This window comes from Mauremys reevesii, linkage group 1 (assembly GCF_016161935.1).
Source record: "Mauremys reevesii isolate NIE-2019 linkage group 1, ASM1616193v1, whole genome shotgun sequence".
Lineage (NCBI taxonomy): Eukaryota > Metazoa > Chordata > Testudines > Geoemydidae > Mauremys > Mauremys reevesii.
The window spans coordinates 27,437,018-27,455,688 of NC_052623.1; the positions used below are offsets into that span (position 1 = coordinate 27,437,018).

The 18,671-nt window shown below is 44.2% G+C and overlaps 1 protein-coding gene across 9 annotated transcripts in view; it reads right to left on the bottom strand.

The window, feature by feature from the left end:
• The window catches only part of PICALM (phosphatidylinositol binding clathrin assembly protein), a 128,459-nt gene that overhangs the window by 60,495 nt on the left and 49,293 nt on the right, over positions 1-18,671 (bottom strand). For 8 of the 9 annotated variants that reach the window (XM_039511712.1, XM_039511694.1, XM_039511686.1 and 5 more), the window contains exons 5-11: positions 12,672-12,765; positions 11,994-12,105; positions 9,742-9,848; positions 8,346-8,387; positions 6,774-6,859; positions 3,521-3,644; positions 3,045-3,181 (exon numbers count right to left, since the gene is read on the bottom strand). In XM_039511712.1, the coding sequence (XP_039367646.1) occupies positions 3,045-3,181; positions 3,521-3,644; positions 6,774-6,859; positions 8,346-8,387; positions 9,742-9,848; positions 11,994-12,105; positions 12,672-12,765 (702 nt within the window). Of the gene's footprint in view, positions 1-3,044; positions 3,182-3,519; positions 3,645-4,378; positions 4,441-6,773; positions 6,860-8,345; positions 8,388-9,741; positions 9,849-11,993; positions 12,106-12,671; positions 12,766-18,671 lie in introns of those variants that run through there. The other variant, XM_039511703.1, reaches the window with a different exon arrangement.

Here is an 18,671-nt window from a genome sequence, read left to right on the forward strand (position 1 = left end):
TGAGGTGGGAACCTCCTTTTTAAAGCACAACTGTGCTGAAATACCAGAGAACAACAAATGAACTAAATAACTAAAACAAGAAAGAAGGGAATAAGACGACATGCACAGTAAGTGAAAGGCAGGAAACTGTGAAAACAGCAGACACTGAATGCTACGTTTCAAGCTGCAGGTGGGTGAGAAGGAACTAAGTGGTGGCAGGTCCACACCTCTCTCCAGGCCCTTGTATGGGAGCATGATACCGCTTTGCAATTTCTGATCAAGAGCTCACAGGCACATGAGCATCTTATGGTGGAGCATCCACAGCAGGGACATATACTCAAAAAAGAATACAGCATTTCTAGATGCTGTTCATCTGGATCTGGAAGCACTGCAACCTGTATTACACCTTGTATAGAACAATAAAAGTATACTTAAGTGATATAAATGTCCAGATAAACACAACTTAGTTTTCCGATAAGATGCTTGTTTTTTGAATTAATCCGACTTCCTATGAACTGGCTCATTTTATAGTTATTGCCCAACTTTAATGGGATACCCTAAGTTACATCAGTATGTTCTCTTCAATGCACACTGAAGTGCAGCATTAGTGGGTCCTGTAGATCAGCAGGATTAGAACTATGTTGCCTACTAAGCAACCCAAAATCTAAGTGCCCAAAGATATGCATCATTCCTATCTGAAGGCAGACATGCATTTGGCCATAAGTGAAGATATTAAGTAGAAAATTATTTCAGATCCTTTGTCAGCCTATCAGTACACTGGCACTGGCTCTGCTGGGATCCATTCTACTACTCTCGCTTAACCAAAAAAAACAAAAAACAAAAAAAAAGGAAATGAGAGACATTAAGAAAAAAAGGAAAATAAAATCTGACTCATAAGACTACTACTCAAGGTATGTTCTTGAAATACTTTATCTCAGCAATGAGAGAGAGGGTCAGCAGAACTGTATTTTGTAACACATTTTGAAAAAAACGAAAGCAGGCTAGAATAGATTAAAACACTTATGAACTTTTCATCTGCAAATGATGTCTATCTATAATGTAACTTTTCTGGCTGCTAAAGTAGCTTTGCCAAAGCTTGGGTTTCAGATAACTATCAGTGAGATTAACCAATGTTTTTGGATATCCAACAAATAGAATTATATCTGATCATTTTAAATGCTTTGTCCTTTATCAAGGAAGCAACTCAAATGCCATATACTCTTCTGTTTTTACCCTCATGACTTCCGGTTACTAATACCAACTGCTCATTTCTGTAATTCTGAATGTCTTATTTGATTCAGATACTTGTTAAACAGTTGGTGTCCTATAAATCATTTCCTATATTTGTCGTCTAGTGAGAAATAAAGCCTACCAGAGTGCAAACAGTTTTTGAAGAACAGCAAAGAGAGAAGAGAGGAAATGTGCACGTTCCTCTGAATTCCACAGCAATGGTTAAACATTCTTTGGGTTCAAATCCTGACCAAGTCCCTGCACAATATGGCACTATTTTGTATGACTAAGGGCTTGTCTCCTACACTATAAACGTAAGCCGACCTATGTTAGGTCACCACAGTAATTATTGCGGTGATTCATGTCCACAATACTCTCCTTCTATCGGTTATGCACATTCTTCAAAGAGGCAGGGGCGGATCCAAAAGCCCAGGCTCTCAGCTCCATGCACAGCTCCCCAGCGGGAGCACGGCTGCCCCCCACCCTTGGTTCTCAGATCCTCGCCAGGAACCTGGGCAGCAGCCTGGCTGGGAGCAGGAAGCCCAGGCAGTAGTCCAGCAGGGATCCTGGGGAGCAGCCTGGCTCCAAGCAGGGAACCCGGGCAGCACGTCAGCTGGGAGCCCCAGGTGAGGGTGGGTGCAGCTGGGCTCTAGCTGGAGCCCCAGCGTGACAGCCCGACTGTGATCGGCCTTCTTGACAAGAATGACAGTCAAAGTAAGTAACCAGCAGTGTCTATACGAACACTGTGTCACCCTAAGCTCTACACCTCTTGTGGAAGTGGAGCTGTTATGTCACTGTAATAGGGCACTTACTGTATTTTCCGGCGTATAAGGCGACTGGGCGTATAAGACGACCCCCTAATTTTACAGTTAAAACATAGGTTTTGGCCTATACTCGCCGTATAAGAGTACCCCCCCTTCCGAGGGGGGGAGCCCAGAGCCTTTTAAATCCCAGCCGCGGCCGGGAATCAGAGGGCTCTGGGCTGCCCGCTGTGGCGGGGAGCACAGAGCCTTTTAAATCCCAGCCGCGGCCGGGAGTCAGAGGGCTCTGAGCTGCTCGCTGTTTATACCCGGCATATAAGATGACCCCCGATTTTTGGGGGTTGTTTTTTAGTATAAAAAGTCATCTTATACGCTGGAAAATACGGTACATCAGCAGGAGGAAGGCTGTAGTTTGTACACTGATATAATTAGGTTGACATAAGCTGCCTTATGTCCATCTAACTTTGTAGTGTCAACCAGGCCTGATAGTATTTGTATAAACTAAGCCCAGAACTGAACAGCAGGAACCATTGGTATGGGAGACCAGGACAAGCAGTAATTCATTCTCTGTGACAGAACTGGCATAGCTCCTTTACCTTAGTGGCACTCGCTTCCTCTTCATTCAAACTCCTGCCCTCAGATTCTCTTCTGAAACACCCACTAATGGTCCCCCACATCAATAACCCATTTAAAAAACACAGACGAGAGATTAATTAAGCACCATCCTCTGGGCCTATCTGTGAGAATTTATATCTGACCTTTGCCAATCTATTTAGTAAGGTCCTTGAGGACAGGGAGTACATGTGCTGAGCATAACAGGCATTTAGATTAACAAGAAGAATCACAAGGGTCATTAAACAGCTTGTTATCAAATTAATCTGAACAGGGAGAAGGAAAAATTATTTCGACATGTCATGCTTATATGAATGGGATGTTCTCATTGAAATATCTATCAAAAACCACTTATGGATAGATTCTAGGTAACAGTAAATTCTTCTAACACACAATGGCAGTGCAGCTGGATGACTTCAGCTGGAGCTAACTAATAACTAAAGAATAACTACTGAAACATACCTGTTCGAAGAGCTAGGGGTGGAAAAAATATCAATAGCTGGGGTGGTCATTATGCTTCCCGCTGCAGTAGACACGGGAGAGGCTGCTGTCGTTAAAGAGGTATGAGGTTTCTTTGCAAGTTCTTTTAGACGTTGTTCCTGTTGGGAAAGTGAGCTGGCATAAGAAATCCAGAAACAAGGTTTGTTTATATGGCTTCTGAAGTAAAAAACCCAAACTCTAAAGAATTCTCTTTACTTATTTCATACAATAAGATGACAGTCAAGTACGAAAGGCTATTTACATACAGAAAGAAAAGCCAGTACATTTGCAGGATTAAAAGATGGTACACGTCTGTTTTAGAAACCGAATAACTGATAACGGGAAAACTCTCCACAACTTTTATGACTTATTATAAGAAACTTCAATGAGATGCATACACGCAGTACTTGTGATTACAAAAGTGATCTTAACTTTTCTGTAAACAGGAAAACACCTACCTTTAAAGCTTTTAAACGAGCTTGCTCTTCCTCTAATGCAGCTTGTTTTTCTCTTTCATCCACTTTAGTGAGAGACAGGCCAGTGCTTGCAAGGGAAGAGACTGCATTGGAAAGTGTGGTAGCCCTGGTAATTGGACAGGGGGGAAAAACTGGTTGTTCATATATGTGTCACATGATGGGAACAGCTGATATGAAAACGCTTTGCTTGTTTTCTCTCAGTTCCTTTATAGAATTTGTAATCTTAGCCTGTATGACACACAAATCTGAGATTATATAAAAAGTGTTACTTTAAAAAAATGAAATTACATTAAATATTGCACTGCAATATTTAAGTGCCTATACTGCAATATAGGAATGTTTAGAAATGGTGCTATCTACTCTCTTGTACATTGGCTCTGATCACTCCCCTTAGATATGCCCCTTCCAAGCTGCTTCATATGAATTCATGTTGTAGATTTTTTCTGTTCCTCTGTTAATTTATGAAAATTCAACTTAAAATGAGAGATCTGTACATTTTGGAGGAATAGAGAGTTCTGGTAAGTTATCTACTATTTTCAAATACAGTTAGCTTGTTTAATTTATCTGGCTCAATTACAAGACTATGTGCTTGATACAATGCATTACATTCCCAGGCAAAAAAGAGTTTTCACAGATTCCAAGGCCAAAAAGGACTATTGTGATCATCTAAGGTAACCTCCTGTTTAACACAAGCCATAGAAGTTCCTCAAAATGATTCCTAGAGTGTATTTTAGAAAAACATCCAATCTTGATTTTAAAATGATCAGTGATAGATAATCCACCATGTCCCTTGGTAAATTGTTCCAATAGCCTATTCCTCTCACCATTAAATGTGTGTACCTTATTTCCAGTCTGAATTTGTCTAGCTTCAACTTCCAGCCACTGGACCATGTTTCACCTTTCTATGATACACCGATTATTAAATATCCATTATCCATGTTGATACTTAAATGCTATAATCAAGTCACCTGTAAACCTTCATTTTGTTAAGCTAAATAGATTGAGCTCTGAGTCTCACTATAAAGCAGGTTTTCTAATTCTTTAATCAATCCCGTGGCTCTTTCCAATTTGTGATCACATTTTAAAAACATAATGGAAAAACAAACGACAGTTAGAAAAAATTTGGTTTGACAAATCTGGTTTTACTTTTAAGATAAACCAGCGGTTCTCAAACCATGCGTCAGGACCCCAAAGTGGGTCGCGACCCCATTTTAGGGGCCAAAGCCCAAAGGATTCAGCCCTGGGCAGCAGCACTCAGGTTACAGGCCCCTTGGCTGGGGCTGAAGCCTTTGGGCTTCGGCTTTGACCCCTACCCCACACAGGGCAGTGGGGCTCAGGCTTTGGCTCCCCCACCTGGGGCAGTGGGAATCAGATGGATTCAGGCTTTTGTCCCCCGTCTTGGGGTGGTTTAGTAATCTTTATTGCCAGAAGGGGGCTGCAGTGCAATGAAGTTTGAGAACCCCTGAGAGAAACAAAAAATGTTATTTTAGTCTTAAATACTTCAGTAAAAAAGTAAGCAGTTAGATTTTATTTTACATTATTGTAATTTTGACAGTACAAGTACAGGAAGAGGACAAAATCATTGAAAACTGGCACTAGCCTACTAAAATTTAGTTTTAAAAGTTACAGTCTTATATTTTAAGGTCAATATAAACATGTTACATGGAAGTGAAATTTTTTATTTTGTTTTTCTTAAATTTTAGTAGCAACACAACAAAGAGCAGCTGACCGTCATTTTATCACCAGGGACATTCCCAAAGAACCTCCAATTCCCTAGACTATTTTGCATTTTAATAAATGTTACAAAAGCAGTGGGGCCATTCATCGCCACCACCTTTTATGCCATTCAGTGCCTGATCACACTCATGTATTTCGACTCTATTTCAGTATTTTTATGAGAAACAAAAGGACAACTTGAGATATTAAAAGAAGAAACGAAGAGCATGCATATGTGTTGAGTATTTTACAGAAATACCAACACTGATTTAATCTAATTAATGGTATGGAAAATTAAAGATTTCCAAGCAGCAAGCAAAGGCACCAAAAGTTACAGAGAGTCTCAAGGTGAAGTTTGAAAGTTCTACCATTATGAAGGCTTCTACCATTATGTGAATTGTTCTCAGTTCTGTCTACTCTAGTTGCACTACATTTAGGCCTGGTCTACAATACAAAGTTAGGCCGACATAAGCCTACTTGTGCATTTGTCTACACTTAATTTGTCTCGCACTGGTGAAAGTAGTAACACCAGCTCCCTGAGCGGCATTAAGCTATGCTTGATGTTCAGAGGTCGAGGCAGCACAGATGTAGATACTGCATTACTTATGTCAACCCTAGAAGCTCTCCAGCAGCTCTCTCTCAATGCCAAACACTGACCGCTCTGGCCACAGTTGTGGCAGGGCAGTTTGTTTATGTACACAAGCATGACCCTTGAATCCTCCTGAGAGATGCTGATGAAACTTCCACAGAAGTACACTGCAATCCTCTCTCAATGCTTTCTAGGGATGGCAACCTTATTTTTTCCTCCACAGAAGGATGCTTTCCCCTCAGCGATTACTGCAATGGGGCCTGCAGAAGTTAACAGGCTACTGGCATAAAAGGATGAAGCTCATAGATAACCCTTGTGTCTGGCTGTTCAAATAACCATTCCATTCCACCCTCCACCCCTTTGCCAAATTTTCTCCCAGGGCTTCACAGATATTATGCAGGACACAACAGGCAACTATAACCAAGGGGATATTTTCCCCACAGATCCAGTCTAATGAGTAAACAATGCCAATGACACTTCAATCCATCAAAAGCATATTCAGCTATTATTGTGCACCTGCTGAGTCTGCAGTTGAATCTCTCCTTGCTGCTGTGAAGGTAGCTGGTATATGGCTTCATGAGCCAGGGGAGTTAAGGGGTCAGCTGAGGAGTTAAGAAGGAAAGAAGCAGACACAGGGAGTCCAGTATGCACACAGACCAGCAATATAGTAACTGTAGCAGCTGTCTGGTGATGTAACTTGAATTGGCAAAACTTTGTAGTGTAGACATGGCCTGAGACTGGAAAGCTTTACGTTGTTTAACCAACAAATACTATGCTGTCAAGAGCATCAGCTATTTCAGTGCTGCAACAGCAACATGATGTTCATTTCAACACAACCCATACAGACTATTTCAGGATGGCAATTTCAAAGTAAGGAACCTAACATTTGATTCTTAACATAACTGTATAAGAGGACAAAGGCACATATACCTGCTTGCAGCTGTGGAGTCTTTGATTTTCTTTCCTTCTAAAGAGGCTAAATGTTGTTCCAAAGCATCAAGAAGACTGCTTGGTGCCTGCAAAAGGGCAGTGAGGGCATAGATATGAAAAATCCAAGACAAAACCAGGCACCAGCTAAAAAAAATAAAAAAGAAAGGTGTGATCCTGTCACCACAGCGCCACAGAATGCAACTGAGGGTAACCGGACATGGTCTACAGCTCAAAATATTGACACCACAGTATTTTGACACTAAGAACATAATAACTTGAGCAAAGTATTTTATATTATCAGGTGGTACAATATCATCCATTACTATGCCAGTTCTATTACTCGTGATTAGGGCCCTACCAAATTCACAGTCCATTTTGGTCAATTTCATGGTCATCGAATTTTAAAATAATAAATTTAATGATTTCAGATATTTAAATCTGAAATTTCAGTGTTGTAACTGTAGGGGTCCTGACCCAAAAGAGGGTAGTGGGGGCATTGCAAGGTTATTGTAGGTGGGGTCATGGTATTGCTACCCTTACTTCTCCGCTGCTGCTGGCAGCGGCACTGCCTTCAGATTTTGGCAGCCAGAGAGCGGCATCTGCTGGTTGGGAGCCCAGCTCTGAAGGCAGTGCCACTGCCAGCAGCAGCATAGAAGTACGGATGGCATCGTATGGTATTGCCACCCTTACTTCTGCGCTGCTGCCTGCTCGGCCAGCAACCACCACTCTCCAGCCGCCCAGCTCGGAGGGCAGCACAGAAGTAATGCTGGCAATGCCACGACCCCCCTACTATAACCTTGCAAACCCCACCCCGCAATCCTCTTTTGGGTTGGGAACCCCAGTTTGAGAAACACTGGTCTCCCCTGTGAAATCTGTATAGTATAGGGCAATACACACAAGATCAGATTTTACGGTCTGTGACATTTTTCATGGCTGTGAATTTGGTAGGGCCCTTCTCATGCTGGCGCCTATCAAAAAAGCAATCCATGAAAATGCTGGAAAATAAACACTGAGAAAAGGCATAAAGAAAATAGACAACTGAAATGAGTAGTCTATGTTCCAATTAAGATTAAAAAGGAAGCTGTACCCATCTGAGGTAATACATACATACACAAACTGAAAGTCTTTACAAGTAATCAACTGGCACTTCGAAGCTTTCTGCTTAGAGTAGCCACCTTGCTAAAGGATCTCATTTGTGAAAGCTGCATTACGTGAGCCTCTACTACAAACAGATCAGTTTCTATCATACTTTTAAAATGGTTTTAAACTTAGGAATGTCATGTTTATTTAAATATTTGATTTTAATTCTCTATTTTCTGCTCTCAAAATGCCATTAATTTGACAATTGTAATATATTGCAACTGTAATTAGTTTGCATTTTCATACATTAGGATCCTGGAATTTGTGAGTGAAAGACTTTCTGGTTAGAGTTCAATTTAGTCACGACTCATCTCATAATTTAAGAATATGGTGATAATGTATGCAAGAAAACCAACACATGATTCCACATTTTTCTGAACATGCAACCCAAGAAAGAAACACGTATTCACATATGCATAACAGTTTATGTACCTGAGAAAGATCTGGTATGTCTCCTCTGTCAATTCCAACTTGCTGTAACAAAGCAGATTTATGACTTTTAGAACTGACTAGTGTTTATTTAAAGATTACATTGCTAAAAAGGAGAAACCATGTTAACGTGCTGTCACGCAAGGAAAGCAAAAATCCTCTGTACTCTTTTTAGTTTACATAATTGGAGCTCTAAATTTTTAGATTAAAACAGATGTAAAAAAAATCAAAGGAAATCAAAGTAAAATTTATGTATACATTAGGCTATAACGAGTTTAAAATGTGACCAAACCTAAGTTTGGATTGCCATTCCTGATGGTCCACAGAAGAGATTTTGAGAACCAAGCAAGTGATGGTTTGTGTTAGGAAGGAAAATTCATGAGAGCATTTCTCTTACAAAGTAGTTTACAGAACGCAAGCATTGAGAACTACTGACAGTATGTATTTGGAAGTACAAAAATAGTATATTGCGTTGATACAGCCCCTTTTATCCTCCAAGTTCCAAATCACTCTACAAGCTATACAACAGACATCTTAACTGAACAGCAGCCATTTCTGTTGTAAAACATCATATGAGTTTCACAGTGCAGATTGACACTACACAACAGTTTAGAACTGTAAAGCGAGGATAAGTACCATAACAGACAAACTGCAGGGATAATTTTAGACAGGCAGAATGTAATTACCCTTTCTGGAATTTGACCAGGACACTTAGATTAGCACTCTACTACTCAGACTGAAATCTCATCTGAAGGACATTAGTTCAGCAAAGCTTCAGAAGACTGCATGCTGCTACCCACTGAATCAACAAGAAAAACCAAGAAAAAACACATTGCATGCAACAGAAGTTTTTTAGATGCTGTAAAACTCCTTGTGAAATCCCCTATCAGCTTCAGCCATTGCTTTCTCATTTAATGTTGATCCTCAAATTATTTCATCCCTCAAGTTTGACATAGCAGAATTGATGGTGCCAAACAAAAGAGGGCTAGACATTGTCTCACAGAAAGAAAAAGACCACCACATATACTTTTCTTCTTCCTAAGTTTACTTTTAAAGAAAACTAAGCACAGCTATATTGTGTGTGTGTGTATACAAGCTAACATTCAAGGTCTCCCTGGACCACTGTAGCCACTAGCCTCTTATACAGTAGTACATTATATGTTTATTCTTATATCCTCTTCTCAGCAAAGAACAGCTACTTCTCAGCAAAGAACGGTTAAAAAAACTCTTTCAATATGCACCCTTATTGAGCTTGTCCCCTTGTTATTAAACTCTGATAAAATGCTCCTTGATGGACATTAAATCTGCCAAATGGAAAGGAAATGTAGCTGCTTTATCAGAGTTAAGTATTTTATAAACTGTTTGAGCATGAGGGCAATTTTGGCACAGTAAGTTTTACCTCTGCAACTTTGAGGAACTCTGAGATCCTTGTCATTCTAGTGAGAAACTTCTTATATATGTCAAGGCCTTCTTTACACTGGTTTTTTTTCATGTCAAAGTATTTTTCTGAAAATGGGAAAAGTATTCAAAAGTCACAAGAAATAAATATACTGTATATATTTTAAACAGAGCATGTACAAGTAACTATAATGCAAGACAAGTTACTTCACTCATCACTATGAAAAAAAAAGTATCTGCAGCCTTGTTTCTGCACCTTTCCACAGTGGAGGCCACTATGATACCGCATGAGAGATGGAAAAGCAGGCAAGATTAATATCGGAGTCAATGCTTATGCTGGCCAAGATAAAGACACAAATTAATTATTTTAGTACATTTTCCCTTCTCCAGCACTTGATGTTTTTGGTTCAGTCTCCAAAAACATTTAACATGGTCAGAGATTTTAGTGCATATATCTGTATCTGGAAATCAGGTAAGGAAACCACAATGCCAAGCCACAAGGTTATCTGACAAACATAAAAAGTTGGTCAAATAAGTGGAGTTACTAGTAGGCTGTTTACAGAGGCGGCTGTAACAATGAACACAAATTAACTTCCTCCCACCAGTTAAAAAATATTGAAGTGGGTGTGACTGAATTGAAGCTGCTCTGTAATTTCTGAAAACTGGATGTTGACCTGGTTATCGGGATTTTTACTCTGCAAACACTTGTGGGTTGCAACGGAAAATGCTTGAACTGTTAGCTTCAAAGATTTTACCTACTTCCCAGCCAACCTGAGAAACCAGTTTTGGACCAGAAAGGCCAAAGCCCAGGAACACAGAAGAAAAAAAAACATGCCCATTTAAAAAGGCTTATTCCCTCAAGAGAAAACGGAGTTTGGGGGAGCCAGAATGAGCCAAACATGCTGGGGTGCCTGAAGAAGTTAGGTCTGCCTAGTTTACTACCAAGAATAAGCTGCTAAAATAAGTCATTCCTTTTAACTTAAATTTTAAATATTACTTACAGGTTTAAGTTCCTCTGCCCCTCCAGAGTTATGGCACATTAAAAGATGTAAGTAATTCAGCCTTTAAGGCATACTGTGTGTGTAGGGCCCTACCAAATTCACGGTTCATTTTGGTCAATTTCACGGTCATAGGGTTTTAAAAAAATCATAAGTTTCATGGTTTCAGCTATTTAAATCTGAAATTTTACGGTGTTGTAACTGTAGGGATCCTGACTCAAAAAGGACTTGTATGGTGGTTGCAAGGTTATTTTGGGGGAGGCGGGGGAGGTGCGGTACTGCCACCCCCACTTCTGTGGTGATGCCTTCAGAGCTGGGCAGTTGGAGAGCAGTGGCTGCTAGCTGGGAGCCCAGCTCTGAAGGCAGAGCCACCACCAGCAGCAGCGCAGAAGTAAGGATGGCATGGTATGGTATTGCCACTCTTACTTTTGTGCTGCTGCTAGCAGGGTGCTCCCTTCAGAGCTAAGTGCCTGGCCAACAGCCACTACTCTCTGGCCGCCCAGCTCTGGAGACAGCGCAGAAGTTATGGTGGCAATACCGTGACCCCCCTGCAACTCCCTTTTGCGTCAGGACCCCCAATTTGAGAAACGCTGGTCTCCCCCGTGAAATCTGTATAGTATAGGGTAAAAGCACACACACACAAAAAACAGATTTCATGGGGGAGACCAGATTTCATGGCCTGTGATGCATTTTTCATGGCCGTGAATCTGGTAGGGCCCTATCTATGTGATAGATCATGCTATCATTTAGAGCAGGTACTCATTTCACAGGGATAAGTAACAACATAAAAACCTTCATAGCTAGCCAAATATCCAAACATAATACATACAAAAGATTATAAACATTGTTAGAATTAAGTTCTAACTGTGGATGTTAAACTCTCTATGTTTCTTTAACAATTCACAGTGGAGAAAAAACTGTCAATTTTGCTATTTGATTTTGAGTCGAGGTTCTCAGTGACAGGCAGAAAACCAGTTCAAGGAAAAATAAATTTTCCATCCCAAAAATTCTTGGACTTTGTTTTTAGGAAATTGCGTGCTTTGGGTTACATGTAAGGAAAGTACTAACAAAGCAAAAGAATCCTTGGCAATAAAGCTGTCCCAAAAAACTGAAGATTTTCTTAAAACATTCTGTCTTCATGTACTGCTTTGTCTTATTCCTTAAAGATCCAAACAGCTATAAATTCTGGAAAAAAAAATATCCTTGCTTATTGAAAACACAAAGAACTAATTCTGCAGAGTAGAGTAATATTTACCCAGAAGGTTAATAATTCCTTCATTATATGCTGCAAAGAGTCTAATGGCATCTTTGAAGAGGAGCATGAAGGCAGCATTTATTACACCATTTGTAAGCTCATTGCTATTGACCTAGGCAGATTAGAAAAGAAAATTAGCTCATCTGGATTGACATTTTATCAGAAAATTTCCAATTAATAATTCAATTTCACTATTCTACCCAAAGACCTGCTTTCCATTAGCAAATGGACTATTTATAGAACATGGCTGCATTCCAAGTTAAATGGAACTTCTATCAGCATCAAAGATGACAAGTTAAATAATCAAAGAAAAGCAGGTCAGCAAAAATACATGACTAATATATCACAGATTAAGAGGGGCCAAAAGAAGAATTAGAATAAGTTGTTTATTTAAAAAACTTCTTAAATGCATGTACCCCTAAATGAACATTAATGAAGTGGTCATCTTATTGGGACATCGGTACTTCAAATTAAGTGTACCAGCTACAAGGCAATGTTCCAGGTGTATTTTGCTCCTCTAACTATATTAGACTGGACACAACATGTTAAAAATATGGAAGGGAATTTTACTTTGTTCATATTGCATCACTTGTTCTCATAGTTTGTGAAAAGCTGTGGAGGAAAAGTCCAGCTGTGTTAATTGACAATGTCTCTGATGTGTGCAGAAATGAAACTTACATTGAAGTCAAGAAGTGAATCCATCTGATTTTGTATAATTGGTACAGTTTTAAGGAGTTTTTCTGTGTTCATTGTCCTCATGACTCCATCAGCCCTATTATACAAACAAAACAGAAAACAAACCACCAATTGGATTATGAAAGAATATTTTTATTAGTTAATATGAAACACTGAAGCATATGAAACAGCTCAAAAGAACAGCAATGCCAGAGGCAGCATATTCAGACGACTGAAGTAAGAGGCACGCCTTGTGATACTCCAGTTGTCTGGCCAAAAGAATGGCAATGATTGTCCAGAAGAGCCACATCCAACTCTCCTTGGCCAAAAGACAGCAGGGTGGCAGGGTCTTCAAGGAGTGATCTTTCTTCTCTGAGACCAATAGAAATGGCCATGCTCAAAACTATTGCCCTTTGAGCTATGATGCAGTAGGTGGCTATAGAAGTATTAGCAGCATTTTAAAAAGCTTGTTTCAAAGACAGATTTTAAAAAATTCTTAAAAAACCTTTTCAAATAAGCTTTTGAAACCTATTTCTGAAACAGAAGTTGCCTACACTTTTCTAATTGCCTAAATGTTTTTTCAATTGTAAATCTAGGGTTATTAGTGAAACCTAAAACAATAGTCAAAGCAGTGTGACAAGATCTTTTAAAGCTTGTCTCTCTCACCAACAGAAACTAGTCCAATGAAAGCTACTACCTCACCCACCTTATCTCTCTAAGATCTTTTAAAAGCATTTGTAAAATGTAGGATTATAAATACACTGTATGTGGAAAAAGACGGTTACTCACCTTTGTAACTGTTGTTCTTTGAGATGTGTTGCTCATATCCATTCCAATTAGGTGTGCACGCGCTGCGTGCACGCTCGTCGGAAGATTTTTACCCTAGCAACACTCGGTGGGTCGGCTGGGCGCCCCTGCCAACCCAACAGCTCCTCATCCCCTCTTGCTGGTTACTCCGACAGTGGGGAAGGAGGGCGGGTTTGGAATGGATATGAGCAACACATCTTGAAGAACAACAGTTACAAAGGTGAGTAACTGTCTTTTCTTCTTCAAGTGCTTGCTTATATCGATTCCAATTAGGTGACTCCCAAGCCTTACCTAGGCGGTGGGGTCGGAGTGAGATGTTGCAAAGACATGCAAGACTGCTGAGCCAAGTGCTGCATCATCTCTGGACTGTTGAACCAGTGCGTAATGTGAGGCAAAGGTGTGAACCGATGACCAAGTAGCTGCTCGACGTATATCCTGGATGGGAACATGGGCCAGGAAGGCGGCAGATGAAGCCTGAGCCCGAGTAGAATGGGCGGTGAGGTGGCTAGCCGGAACATGAGCCAAATCATAGCATGTACGGATGCAGGATGTCACCTAAGATGAAATTCATTGGGATGAGACCGGTAGGCCTTTCATCCAATCTGCCACAGCTACGAAGAGCTGAGGTGACCTTCGGAAGGCTGTTTTCCAGGAAAGGCACAGTAACGAGCAGGTGGCCAGTGGTTCAAAAGGGGCACCCATAAGCCTGGCTAAGACCAGGTTAAGATCCCAGGTAGGAGTAGGTCGTCTGACTTGAGGATACAAACATTCTAAGCCCTTGAGGAACCTTGAGACTATGGGGTGAGAGAAGATCGATCGGCCATTTTCCCCTGGGTGGAAGGCGGAGATGGCTGCCAGATGGATCTTTATGGACGAGACCGCTAGGCTCTGTTCTTTCAGGGACCAGAGGTAGTCCAGAATAGCAGGAACAGGCACCTGCGAGGGCACTAAGTTACACTGGGTGCACCAGCAGGAGAAACGCTTCCACTGGCCAGATATGTCATCCTAGTGGAAGGCTTCCTACTGCCCAAGAGCACCTGCTGGACTGAGGCAGAACAACACAACTCAGATTGGCTCAACCATGCAGCAACCACGCTGTGAGGTGAAGAGACTGCAGGTCCGGATAGTGAAGCCTGCCGAAGTTCTGTGTTATCAGATCGGGCCAGAGTGGCAGAGGAATTGGGTCTGCCACTGCAAGGTCGAACAACATGGTGTACCAGTGCTGCCTCGGCCACGCTGGAGCAATCAGGATCATGTGGGCGCTGTCCCTGCAGAGCCTGAGAAGGACTCTGTGGACGAGCAGGAACGGTGGGAAGGCATAGAATAGGTGCCTCTTCCACGGAATCAGGAACGTGTCTGAGAGGAAGCCCAGGGAGCGTCCCTGGAATGAGCAGACCACCTGGCATTTCCTGTTCTCTCGGGAGGCAAAGAGGTCGACGTGGGGAAACCCCCACTTCCGGAAAACCGAACGGATGACGTCCGGGCGGATCGACCACTCGTGAGACAGGAAGGATCTGCTGAGGTGATCCGCCAGAGTGTTCTGGACTCCGGGGAGAAAGGACGCTACCAAGTCTATACAAAAGTCCCAGAGACGAACGGCTTCTCGACAAAGGGGGGAGGAGCGTGCTCCGCCCTGCTTGTTTATGTAAAACATGGCCGTTGTGTTGTCCATAAATACTGATACACAACGGCCTTGGAGATGGTCTCGAAACACTTGGCATGCTAGACAGACCGCCCTCAGCTCCCGCACATTGATGTGCAAAGCCAGCTCTTGAGATGACCAGAGACCCTGAGTGTGAAGGCCCTCGAGGTGGGCACCCCAACCAAGAGATGATGCATCCGTGGTTAGAGCCATCGAGGGTTGCGGTGGGTGGAATGGCATCCCCGCACAAACTATGGTGGGGTTCAACCATCAGGTTAGGGAGTCCAGGACCTCCTGGGGAATGGTGAGTACCGAGTCCAGGCTGTCTCTGCGTGGCCTGTATATTGAAGCTAGCCAAGTTTGAATGGGGCGGAGGCATAGCCTCGCGTGCTTGGTTACGAAGGTGCAGGAGGCCATGTGCCCTACCAGGCTGAGGCAGCTGCGTACCGACGTTGTCGGGAAGGTTTGGAGACCTCGAATAATGGAAGCCATCGCTTGAAAATGCGACTGTGGGAGGCAGGATATGGCCAGACTGGAGTCCAGAGTCGCTCCGATGAAGTCTAATCTCTGTGTGGGTGTTAAAGTAGACTTCTCTGTGTTGATCATGAGGCCGAGGCTCCCGAAGAGGTCTTTGACTATGCGCAGGTGCTGCGACACTTGCGACTGGGAAGTCCCTCGAATGAGCCAATCGTCGAGGTACGGGTATACATGTACCCAACGATGGTGGAGGGAGGTGGTGACTACGGCCATGCATTTAGTGAACACACGCGAAGCTGTAGAAAGGCCAAACGGGAGTGCAGTAAACCGAAAGTGTTGAAGGCCGACCACAAAACGGAGGTACCGTCTGTGCGGCGGGTAAATTGTGACGTGGAAATACGCGTCCTTCATATCGAGGGCGGCATACCAGTCTCCCGGATCCAGGGAGGGAATAATGGTCCCCAGGGTTACCATGCGAACTTCAGCTTTATCATGAATTTGTTGAGTTCTCACAGGTCTAGGATCGGTCGCAGACCTCCCTTTGCCTTGGGGATTAGGAAGTAACAGGAGTAAAACCCCTTGCCCCTCATGTCTTTTGGTACCTCCTCTATGGCTCCTAGAGCTAGGAGCGACTGGACTTCTTGCAAGAGGAATTGCTCGTGAGAGGGGTCCCTGAAGAGAGACGGGGAGGGAGGGTGGGAAGGTGGGGTTGAAACAAACTGGAGGTGGTATCCCAATTCCACCATGCGCAGGACCCAGCGGTCGGAAGTGAGCTGGGACCAGGCAGGGAGGAAATGAGAGAGACGGTTGAGAAACGGAGGAAAAGAATCTGGGAAAGTAACTGGTGGGCCGCCCTTGGGCATCCCATCAAAAGTTTTGCTTGGGCCCTGCTGGTGGTTTAGGGGCCGCCTGATTTTGGCCTCCTTGAGGGCCAGACTGCCTTTGACGATTGCCTCTGCCACGCCTTCTGCTAAAGTCCTGATGCGGTCTAGGCAGGGTGTAAGGCCGGTGTGGCTGTGGCCGGAAGGTCCTGCATTGGGTCACTGGTGTGTGCATACCCAGCGAGCGCATTATAACGCGATTATCTTTCAGACTTTGCAGTCTGGGGTCAGTCTTATCTGAAAACAGGCCTTGGCCTTCGAAGGGCAAATCCTGAATGGTTTGTTGCAATTCAGGGGGAAGGCCTGATACTTGGAGCCAGGAGATGCGCCTCATCATCACTCCTGAAGCCAAGGTTCTGGCTGCCGAGTCCGCTGCATCCAGAGAAGCCTGGAGGGAGGTTCTCGCCACCTTTTTCCTCTCAACCCCCCTTGCTGTAGGTGGAATCGAGGCCGGGGACTGCCAGATGGTATCCGCATTGGATTGTATGGTGCGGATAAATGGCAGGGCCACTCTAGTGGGTGCATCAGCCGAGAGGATATCCACAACAGGGTCCTCTACTTCAGGGACCTCCTCCACTTTTAAGTTCATATTAAGAGCCACTCGTCGCAGAAGGTCCTGATGGGCTCTGAGATCAATCGGTGGAGGGCCTGAGGAGGATGTTCCCGCCACCGCCTCGTCAGGCGAGGAGGAAGAGGAGAGGCCCAGGTCCAAAGGGTCTTGTGGGGGTTCCTGTACTTGCAGAACGTCCTCTGCATCAGGTGGAGTCTGGGTGTCCGCAGTTGGGATCGGAGCCTCATCTGTGTCCGTAGGTGGAGGACGGCTTAGCGTCGCCTCTGGTGCCTGGTGTTCTGACGGGACCGACCATGGAGCCACTGGTGGAGCATCTTGGGATTGGTGGTATGCCCACGGTGTCCAGAAGGACCAGTGATGAGGTCCTTGGCTGGGAATGTCAGAGTCACGTTCCTGCTGGCAGGATGCACTACCAGCCTGAGAGGACACCGATGTGTGTCTGGAAGGCCACGGCAGTGCCGAGAGATCCGGGGGGGAGAGGGGGGGCACAGATCTGGATGTGCACTCCTGGGTCGGTAGCGGAGAGCGGTATCGTGAGCCATAACGGTACCGCGAGCAAGACCGGGACCTTCTACCGTAGTGGTGCCGGGAGGTCGACCAGTACCTCGAGTCCCTTTGTCTAGAGCGACTGCGGGAAACACGGTGCCGAGAGTCGGATTGGTACCGGGAGAACCTGGTCGGCGACCAAGATGTCGACCGGTGCCGCGAGTGCAACTGGTACCGCAATGGAGAGCAGTACCGGGACTGCAAGCGGCGCTGGGAGCGGGAACAGTGTGATCGAGAGCGTCTGTGAGATCGTGATCTTGAACGACGACTTCTCTGTTGGGGCAATGGAAGGTGGCCTTACCAGGGCCGGTTTCCCGACAGTTTGAATAACCCGCACCGGCGGTGCCGGGGGTTGAGGCCATGCCGACTCCGTCATGGCAATGAGCTCCTGTGCTGTGGAGAAGGTCTCCGGTGTAGAAGGCAGGGCAAGCTCAACCACAGCATGAGCCGGGGAGCTGTCAGGTACTGGACTCAACAGCCTCTGTGGGACTGGAATCGATGGTGCCGAGCTCAGTGGAGTCGCGACTGCCGGTGCCGTGGCAGAGGACGGTGCCGGGCGAGCCGTCTTCGAAGAGCGCTCCTTCTGTTGAGCTGCAGCAGTTGGAGCGCTATGTTGCTTCCTGGGTCTCGGGGACAGGGAGCGGTGCCGAGCAGATGTCCGTGCCAGTAAAGGTAGGTGCCGGGGCTCCTTCTCGGTACCGGAGCGGTCCGGGGCCGAAGGGGCGCTCTTTACCAAAGCAGTCTATTGGGCACTCGGTACCGACGCTGCAGGACTAAGTGCCGACTCCATGAGGAGCTGCTTCAATCTAAAGTCCCGCTCCTTCTTCGTACTTGGTTTAAAGGACTTGAAAATGCGGCACTTATCTGTAAGGTGGGATTCCCCTAGGCACTTGAGGCAGGAGTCGTGAGGATCCCCTATTGGCATCGGCTTTTGGCACGCCGAGCACGGTTTGAACCCCGGTGCCTTGGGCATGGGCAGGGGAAAGGGGCTAATCCCCGATCCCCTCTTAACTATATACACTAACTATAAATACAACAACTAATACTAACTATAACTACCAAACTCGAACTATGACACA